Source organism: Egretta garzetta, unplaced genomic scaffold, assembly GCF_000687185.1.
Source record: "Egretta garzetta isolate BGI_Z169 unplaced genomic scaffold, ASM68718v1 scaffold467, whole genome shotgun sequence".
Lineage (NCBI taxonomy): Eukaryota > Metazoa > Chordata > Aves > Pelecaniformes > Ardeidae > Egretta > Egretta garzetta.
Window position 1 is genome coordinate 49,986 of NW_009260196.1, and position 10,442 is coordinate 60,427.

General features: G+C 39.6%; 1 protein-coding gene across 1 annotated transcript in view; it reads right to left on the reverse strand.

Moving 5' to 3' along the window:
- Positions 1 to 10,442, reverse strand: part of INTU (inturned planar cell polarity protein) — a 152,539-nt gene that overhangs the window by 37,601 nt on the left and 104,496 nt on the right. Inside the window, exons 4-5 of the mRNA XM_009642227.2 lie at positions 9,940 to 10,423; positions 5,986 to 6,572 (exon numbers count right to left, since the gene is read on the reverse strand). Of these exons, the coding sequence (XP_009640522.2) occupies positions 5,986 to 6,572; positions 9,940 to 10,423 (1,071 nt within the window). The remainder of the gene's footprint in view (positions 1 to 5,985; positions 6,573 to 9,939; positions 10,424 to 10,442) is intronic.

The window sequence follows — 10,442 nt, forward strand, 5'->3', positions numbered from 1 at the left end:
GTAATTTCACTTAAAGCTTTATCAATTTAGCTTAAATGAAATAAAAGGGTAAATGGTGTTTGCAATTTTTTAAGTTGATCTAACTTGATGGTTTGCAGAGTTAAGTCAAATATTCCCAGACTAAAACACTGCTGAATTTCAGATGTAGAGAGACATTTCACTAGCGGAGAGAAAGAAGTTGTACAGATGGTACTGCAAATCCATTTTTCAATCATTCTTGTGCTCTATGAAGTTGGTGAAAAAAACCCCTCCAAATGACTTTTCTTAAGTACAGAGATCAAAGAGAACTGTTTCCTTTTTGCTGAAGTAGATGTATATACTTACATAGACAAGAAGCAGACATCTGCATGAAATGCTGTTTACAAACCTGATATAAAATGATCTTTTTTTAGCTTTTTCAACAATACAGTCGTATACAAAAATTTTACTGTATAATAATACTACATAGAACAGCACTTGACCTGTTCTTATCGGCTTCCATTTCTACCAGCAGTAAGATCACTATTGTCTGTCGTGAAAGTCACCAGCATACGTTAAATGATGAAGAACAAAGTCTCACACAGTTCCATCTTTACAGACACAGTGAACAATGGCAATAGAGGAAATAAATTTTCTTCACGCAGCTCCATGATATCAGACCTTGAGTCAATATATTTATCTTTAGAAAAAACCATGTCCTTCTCTTTAAAGAATAAGTAAGCTTTTTTGTTTAGTCCCATAATAATGAATAATCAAGCTTTTGAGTTCTATCACTTATAAAAAGATTCTCAATCCACAACGAAACTATAAGATGTCGATATATATTCTCCATACAACGCCAAGCAGAACTGAATTTTACTAGAGCGATGGAGCAGGGAGAGAAGAGAGGCAGGGGTTCTTTGCTATTTTCTTTGCTCTGTCTTTAAATCTTCTCACCCAGTCTGTAGTAGCCAAGAACAGTGTATACCGATCACAAACACCAAGTTTGCACACAGCTGATGAAATTATTCCTGCTTTTTTAAAGACAAAGTTTAGAAAACTGTTTGGGACTGCTGGCATCCCGAAAACATTTATTTCAGAACTGCCTATCGCTTTGCCATGTAAGGCACAGGACTATTACTTTTGTTAAATGCCCATTCCCTAGCAATAAACCTGCAAGCACTATTTCTACAAGTAGATCATCTTTGCATTAAGCCAGAGGACATTGATTGATAAGCAAATGCCACTTCGAAGCAAACATTTTTCACTGAATTAAAATCAGAACCATGTTGTTCACATGAGAGAGGACTGAGGACACTTTTTTTTCCACGAAACCCTGATATTTAGTTTCCTCTGTTCTTGGTAATGACTTGGTGGAAGTACTTATAAATGTACACATACTTCTTTCCAAAAAAGGCAAAGTATGGAACACATTCTACTGGAGAAAGCCAGATCAATTACTTGCTTTATTTGTTAGCAGACTGCTTTTACCCAAACCAATGCTGTTATGCTTCCAGAGGAGACTAAAAGAACATAAACGACATCCCCAACTCCACAGCGAGAACACAGCAAAGCTTACGCAAGCTCTGGATTTCTATCTTGTGTGCCCAACATCTCTACTTTGGAGTGCCTTTTCGACAAGTACACCATATATGGTAATTCCTCATGAAAATCTCCAACTCTCACAGTATTTTGGTCCTTTCAAGGACATTTTTCTGACAGAACTCTTAGTTCCATGGTCTGCAAATGACAAAACCAGCATTTACTTGGACTGTCAGAAGATGACTGCAAGTTGCTTAATTTTTGTAAATGGATTACTGTTTTAAACCACTGGTCTATGCTCTAGAAAACTAACGAACATACTTGGCTTTCTAGCAATGATGGCCTTGTTTACCAGAAATTCAGAACTCCAACAGCAATATCTACATTTTTACTATTAAAATTAAAATGAGCAAAGAAGCTTAAACGTTTCTTTATTCAGGGAAAACAAACAAATAACCCTCTCACATACCCTCAACAGAATTACTGGATTAGAAACTCACAGAAAACCATTTGTCAGTAAACAGGCTTGGGATCTGGACGCTTCAACTGAAGCTTGCAACAGCAGCCTGCATCTTTTGCATACGTGTTCAAAACTGGATTATTATAGCCCATCTTTACTATCATCCAAGATTAATCCCTGTCCCTGTGTGGTTTTCACACTTTTTTGACAATTGTACCTACTGGTCAGGTGACAGAATGCATGCAAACTGTTTGGATATTCGGTGATGAGAGCAATAAGAACAGAAGATAATTTCAAAGAGAGTAACAATAGTAGGCTTTGCTCGTGAAAAGAGCTTTCCTCTATCTTCAGCGTCATTGGAATTACTTTTCAATTTGTACTACAGTAAAGATGATGATTGTCAGCATTTATAAGTATCCCCTGCTGTGAATCAGATAGGTTTCAATTTGAAGGGGGGGAGGAATAAAATTCTAATGGCATTTCCTATCACAAGCCTTATTTGCCTGGATCTAAAAGTGAATATTTACTGAAGCTTTTTGTTTTTGAAGATATGCTCAAAGATGAGACTAGAAAGTTTTACACAGCAGACCAAGCTTTGCGTATTGTTAATAATGAAGTGAGACAAGAGAAAAAGTCTTGCCAACAATACAAAAGACACTTAAAAAACATGAGATGAAAGCAACTGTATTTCATCTTAACCAAAATGAAAGTGACAGCAAGAATTTTAAAAACAATGAAGGCTTTTTTGTTTTGAAAATCTAAGATGGATGCTGAACTGCTAAATATAAAAAAAAAAAAGATAAATGAACTGATAAACAACACATGGATAGAGTGGCATCTTTTTACAGAGTTTCAAAGCGGCAGGGGTTTTTTAGCTTGCAAAACTGTTGTATTTACTTTCATATGGTCAGCGCCTGCATTCTACTTGGTTAATAAAGCACAGCAACAAGACTTACGACTTCCATATGCAGTCTTAAAAAAAAAAATTAAAGTGTAGTGCACAAATAGTAAACAGATGTTTTAAGTGTTCAAAGCTATAAGGAATACACATTTTAAAATAAATTGAAGAAGCCACCTGAAGAAAGTGATTATTTAGGGGGAAAAAGCAGTTATTTAAACTGAAAAACTTTAAAGCAATAACCACTTTGGAACTGCTTATTCAGAGTGAAAAAAATGAAGACAGTTTAGTCTCCCTGCGTAGCCATTTAAGTGGCTACCATATTTATCACTGACAAATTAACTAGTTTGCCAATGAAAATACAAAGTAATCAGTAACTTGGTTATTATTTAACATATTACAAACCCAAGACTTGGGAAAAATAATCTAGAAAGCTCAAATTTTAAATAAGATGGGAGGGTTAGAACACTATCAGGCGTAACTGGCAGAACTTTGGTAGCAGGGTGCTGCAGGAGTGAATCTACGTGGCAGAAAGCCATGAGCTGCCTTGTGCTGTTCGTAGCCAGCTCTGAAGCTGGTGTAAGCAACTCACCGCATACCAAAACATCGTGTAGCCAGGGGAGCCGTGGCATCTCTGCCCAAAAATATTTAAGAGCAAGCAACAGTCACTAGGGGTTGGGTTGTAGCCCACAGAGGGGACCCATCCCTGAAGGGCTGTGGTCACCAGGAAGACCACAGTATGTCAATTTAAAGCATGTATTTTACAAGGAAAATATACTTAGTGTTTGCTTCACAAAAGACTACTACAAAAAATGGTCTGCACCACTGAAGGCTATTAAAATATTAAAAAGCAAAACAAGAACAGGTTAATAACTATGAATATGCTGGTCAATGAACAGAGTTATAACCAAACCAGGCAGCAGGCATCGTGCTCTACTGATGAGGTATTCCTCATTTGTCACGGCTCAAGAAGCTGCTGACTTTTGTGCAAATACCTCAATTTTAGACTGACCACAGAAATATTCTTTACTGACTGTTGCCACAATTCACAACAAGATTCCTAAAACTTACTTTTAACAACACCAACAAAAAAGCAAAGTTCTACCGTATTTTTCTTCTTGAACTTTCTGTTCAACTTCAGATCCTGTGAGGATCTATTGAACTACAGTTGCTTCTAAACCAGGCTTTGGGCGTGTACCATCGCTATCCCATCCCCTGATGCGCAATGCAGAAGCAGTAAACCACACACTTACTTGACCGGAACAAAAATTTTGTTACTGTATATTCTTTATGCAGACAGCACTGAAACCTGAGCGTCTAATTTATGCAAAGCATCCCTATCTCTAGACACCACATAAAAATTCCAGAGTACTCAGTGTTCACTTTAGATATATAATTTGGAAGTATATTTATATGAAAATTATACATTTTATACTGTTGGCACAGAATACAGCTCATTTTCCCAGTTAGGAGCTGAATAACTACAGTATGCTTAAAATTATTTGTTTCCAGTGTGCAAGAACAAGGCAATATTGGTTGACGATAGCCTAGGACATATAAAACTGCTAGACTCTTTAGATTAACTTAAATTTTCTTCTACTTAAAACAAAACAAAACCCCCACAGTTTTTGTCCTTACTAGCTCCAGGAAGCATTAAGTGCTGCAGATGTAGTACCACCTTCATTTAGAAAGTTAGCTTTACCTCCTGGATCTAGTATTTGCCTACACTCTACTGACTTCACACCTGCTCTTACAAACATGCAGTTAAATACAAATTTGTGTCCCAAAATTAACTTGCAGGTTATAAATACCCACACTTACACTAATTAGATTAAATACCATTAAACAGATCAAGCTGAAAGTCACACACACACACACACCCCTCCACCACTTCTTGACTAATCAGTTCTTTCTGGTAAAATTTGAAAGTTATCCAATTTTCCCTCTGGAGTATTCTTTAGCATCCCTAACGAAAACACGTGCTAGAAGAATCAGCTAGTCAAAGCACGATTTGCCTTCTTACACACACAACATTGGAATTTCAAAAGCACTCACGCTGACTTTGTGGGATTTGTGTTACTATAGCATTAAGATTTTCATGACCTTCTAACCAACATCACATCTTTGCTCCCCCCCTATGAGGGACCAACTTCAAGGGTAATTAACCGTCCACCCTTCACAGATGTAGGCTAGCTGTCTCACCGTCTTTGAGGTTGGGATCTTGTGAGTGTCAAGTCCTTTCCATGGCCGCTTGTTGCTGGAAGCGGCAGTATTTCTGCTCCTTCACTACCAGACACATTCCCCTCCATTACTCACTCTCAGGTGCTTGTCAGACCTTCTGTGACCCAAGTTTAACTTACTACACCAGCAAAAACTAGACAGGCAAATTTTCTTCTGGGTTAGTTTTTTGCCAGGCTATTTAGTTGCATCAGCTCATGGAAGCGTCTGACAAGAGCCAAATCAACACAAAGGAGAGCTGCTATACTGGCTCATTGCCGCCTCAAACTGCAGCCCCACTATGTATTTGGAGGCCTTCTGACCATAACTGCTGAAGCAGCAGCTGTTACACTTGCTGAAGAGGAAAATATCCAAACAAGGCTGTGCAGAAAGTTTGCAACATATGAATATATCTTACTCAGTATTTTTTTCCTCATTTTTATGGTATAAAATCCATTTAAAGCATATGCAGTAAAGCTTTTTATCTAAGGGGGATAGCGTGGAAAAGAACGAAAACAAAATACAGTATTTGGCAGGCTATAGCTTTTCCCCAGTCCTACTTATCTACTGAGCAAATTCTGCATTAAATAAAAGGTGGTGGGGTATTTGTTGCTCCAAGTTCAAGCTGCTCACTCCCTGTACACTTAAAGGATAGTCATCTGCTTACTATATTAACACCTTCTAGTTTATGTCACATGTTCTTAAACCTGCTAATATAGTAGAATCGAGTAGGTAGCAAAACATCAGATGCAATGACATTTATTTAAAATAATCCCTCACGAACTGACATAAGCAAGTTGTAAGTACTTGCTTGTGTCTTAGGTATATTCAAGTCAGCTGCCTCAAAAAAATTTTAAAAAATCATTTTAAAGGAAGAGTTCAGATGTTAACTGTTCACTCGATTACTTACCGATCAAGATTTGACCTGTTTTCATTGCTGAACTACCTGGCACCAAGCCATGTACCACAAGCTTCTCTTCACCGATTCCTCTGTTGACTTTATCCTTCCTGCCTTGCTTTTCTGCTCTTCTGCTGCTCCATGAAGACTGATGGACAATCCCTACTAAGGCTTCCAACAGTCTGTGCTGCTCATCTTCTCCAGCACTGTACAGTTTTCTGGGATTTACATAAACATATACATCTTTGTATTTTTGCTGAACAGTGACACCCATTTTCTGAGCGGACTGCTGTTTCAGTATGGAAGTAGGACCAGTGGAGTGCACATTACAGCTTCCACTGCCTTTCTTACCAGAATGCTTTGGTAAAAGATTCTTCTTTTTTAATATTTTGGTCAATTTCTTCAGTTCATACTTTCTTTCTTTTCGTGATCCCTCTTGAATAACTTCAGCTTCATTTTCACGAAACCTGACGTGATTCACTGCTGGCATTTCTGGACAGCTGTTCTGAAGCAGAGTTTCTTCTTCACTTTCACTCAATTCTAAATAAAATAATTCCCCATTTTTCTGCACACCATCCAACCATTCAGGCTCAAGGTCACTGGGAAAGAAAGAATAATGATCAGTGACAGCTCTGATAAGAAAGACTGCTATGCAAGTGACATCTGATTGCTTCAAATAGGGAGGGGATAGAGAGAGTGCAAGGAAAAAAAAAGGGGGGGAAAAAAAATGGTTGAGCTTTCAATATTCAGGAGACAACTGCTTTATGCTTGCCATGAGGGTAAGAGCTCTTCTCTGACAAATGATGGATATGGCAAGGAAAGACATCCCTCCCAGATGTTAAAATAGTTTCTTCAAATGCTTTACAGGAAAACAGCCATTGCAAAAAGCAACATTCCCTTTTCTGAAAACAAACAGAAAAACCCAGCCCCAAACTATTCCTTTCACATACAAGTTTTAATTAGTAATTACACTCACAGGCACAACAGGGCTTTCTCTTAAAAGAAAAAATGCCATCCTATTGTTCTCTCCCATTATTTTTTCCTTTACGCATTTCTAAGACAGATTGTACTGCAAGCCCTTTGGAAAGGCAAGATTAACATTTTAAAATCACCTCAATATAACAAAAAAAAAACCCCACCCCCAAGACAAAATATAGCAAACACTTTTCAAAAGACAAGTTCAAAATAGCATACTCAAGCTCACTTGCAAAAATACACAACAAAAAAGCAAAGAGGCAGCTCTGCTACAGAAAAAGTTCTAGCAGCTGGAGTGGATCACCAAGTCACTAGCAACAAGCTGCTACAAAGAAAAGCCAAGGCAACTACAGGATGTATTAACAGAAGTACCATCTGCATAGCACAAAAAAATTTTTGTCCTAATTTGGCAATGGTGATGTGTCAACTGTGTCCAGTTTTGGATAGTACATTTTAAGAAAGATGTAATAACTAGAACAAGCTCATAGCACAGAGACAAATACTAAGTAGTCTATAAACATGTTTTAAAGGAAAAAACAATAGCTGAGAGGCATTGGGCCAAATGGTCCACTCCCCCACCCTAAGATGAACCATGGAGTATTCCTACAGAAGGATGAGGTATCAGTAATGGTCAAAGTAGGAGTACTTAGTGATTTAATTTACCAAAGTATTTAAGCTAAATATTAAGAAACCTTTTGATCACACGCACAAAAAAAATCAGTGTTAGCAGGCATCTGGGATGTTCTGCACAGCAGATTTTCAGGAACAGACAAGACCAGTTCATTCTTCCTGACTAGATGACAAACAGGTCTCCCCTTCTATGAATCTGAGGCTGCATCAACAAAAATCAAATAAGGAACAACCAGAATGGAGACTTACATAATAATTAATATGCTTAATTGTTTAAAGTTAACATACATTTATACATACATTCTTTGGGGTTGATGTCAAATTTCAGCTTGGATGTCATGTTCTCCAGCTTCATTGCCTACTTTTATTAGAACCTACTATGTGGACCAAGGGGAAAAAAAAAAGAGGGTGGTGGTGGTGGTGGTGTTTACACCAGGTCCACTCAAACAGAAGCACTCCCGAGAGAAGGCTCGTCAAGGAGGCCTACATATGGCAAAGTCACTCTATGCAAATAAGCTGATGAAGACAGAAGACTGAAAAAACGTCGCAATGGCATATATTGCTCTCCTTGAAGGCATTTTCATGAGTGTACTTTAAAGGAACTATCACTTTCTGAATACAAATCCATACAGACAGCTAAAAAAGCAAAGTCTGAGACAAGAAATCTGTACCTAGGATGACAGGGTTTTTTCCCTAATGCTGTAGTTTCAAAGCTCATTTAAACCAAGCTAAAAAGAAAAGAATTAAAAAAATCTTCTTTCCACCTCTCTTCCTTTGTGCCAAAACAAGTACTTACACAATAACCTGAGGCCTGGAAGCTTCAGTCAAGGGTCAAGGGATCTAAAAACCTGGAAGGCCCGCGTTCCTCTAAGATCAGTTTCACTGATCTTTCTTCTTTGGTATAAATGTCTGGAAAACTGTGCCAATTGAAATTGTCCTCGTATGGAAGAAACATACTAGAAGTGAAGGAAGGAAGTTCTGATTCTGAAGCAAGAGAAGACTGTTCTCACCCAAGGAAACTCAGGAACAATAAACAGTTAACATCTATGAGCCTTGTTTTAGGGCAATTAAACAGCAAATCAAGGGTTAAATGTTGTACTGCCCTGTACGATTAAATTCCACCCTTACTTTGCAGAAGATCATCATCTTTGATTTTCCCAACCTTTGCCTATGCAACAACGAAGTACAGCTTCAGAGCAAAGCCGCCTCCCGCTTACTAGCCATGGCTGCCTAGAGGGGTTCTGCTCCCCCACAATCAGTGAAAGCGACCACAAACATTAAACTGGTACAACAGACAAAGCTATAAAAAACCCACCACACACTACTTTAACAATGGCGTATGTAAGCATTCGCTTCACAGCTCTGTCTGAAAATGGGCCTTGCACAAAATCACGGGGCTCTGACAACGCAGCAGTCATATCCCCCGTATTCCCACCCTCGCATGAACATTCCTTGGTGTATCTTGGTTTGTCCACGTTAGCTGTAGTATCAAGCAGCACAGTTTCAACTGCCAGAAGTAGTCGTCAGTAACTTTTAATTCAGAACGCCATTCCCAAGGTTTTTCGTTCTTCAATTTAATCAAATATAGCTGATAATAGTGCCACACACAGATCACCCATAGAGGAACAAATGCCATTACCTTAAGATAGCTCACAAACCTATTTTTGTAGCTGTTACTTTGCAAACCTGCACTGTTTCTCCCTCCCTTTTCATTACAAATCACGCTTAACCTCTTGTTTCTGTACTCAGAAGGCTGGAGGGTTATAGGTCCCATGGAAAAAACTCTGGACCTAAAATTAAAGCTTCACAGTTCTGTTGATGCAGTGCTAGAAAAGATGCAATTCAATTTATCCAACAGTATTATAATACATTGTGTCCTCTGTTGAAGACTGTGGAACACAGCTTTATCCCCTGAACACATAGAAAGAACACTGGTAAACAGGCATTTTAGATGAAAAAATTGGAAAAAACCCATCAAACAGACAAAAAAAAAAGTAAAAAAAAAAAAGCATGGCTTTAGGCAGAAATGTGTTGCCGTTGAGTTCTGGCTTATAAACATAGGAACAAAATAAGGTGGGTGTACATCCAACAGCTCAGTCTCTCACTGAACCAGAGGCATGAGACGACCACAAACCAAAATATACTTAAACACACTTCAAACCTCTCCCACTTAAATCTTCTTTTCCTTCTTTGCTGCATTACATAATGAAAATAACAGGCCAAATGGATCGCCCATGGATCAGACCCTGAAGCACACATTTGAACTGTCAAGCAGAGCTGCTTTAATGCAGGGGACAGAAAGTAATTAAAAAAATAACGATGATTGAAAACCCCCAGTGGTTGCATATGACTTTAAAATACTTATTGGTATTAGAGGTGTCTTCTCGCCTACCATTTCCCAAAAGACAGGCCACTGAACCGGGACGGCTGCGCCTCCCGTGCTTAAGGCGTTTATAATACAAGAGCCAAGCCCCGCTAGCCCTCCTCTCTCGCAGGCAGCGGCCAGCCGGGGTGCGGGCATCAGCCCAAGGCCTGCCCGCCAGCTGAGAGAGCGCCGCCGCTCGCCACTTCACTTTCCAGGGTTCTGCCGGAGAAACGCGGTCTTTACAAAGCCCAGGGCGCTCCGCAAGCGAAAACCGCGCCACGCCGCTAACGCTGCCCGCTGCTCCGGCCGGGGCAGCCCGAGCGGGCCGCCGGAGGAGAACGCGCTCAAGGGATACGCGTGGCAAAAACCTTGCGGGAGTCAGGAGCGGGGAGAGGGCAAAGGGAGGGAGCGCTCGGCGGCACGGCCCCACCGCGGCTTCAGCCTCCCGAGCGCCCGCGGGCTCTAAGGGCGCGTCGGGCCCTTTCGGGGAGCCGAGGGA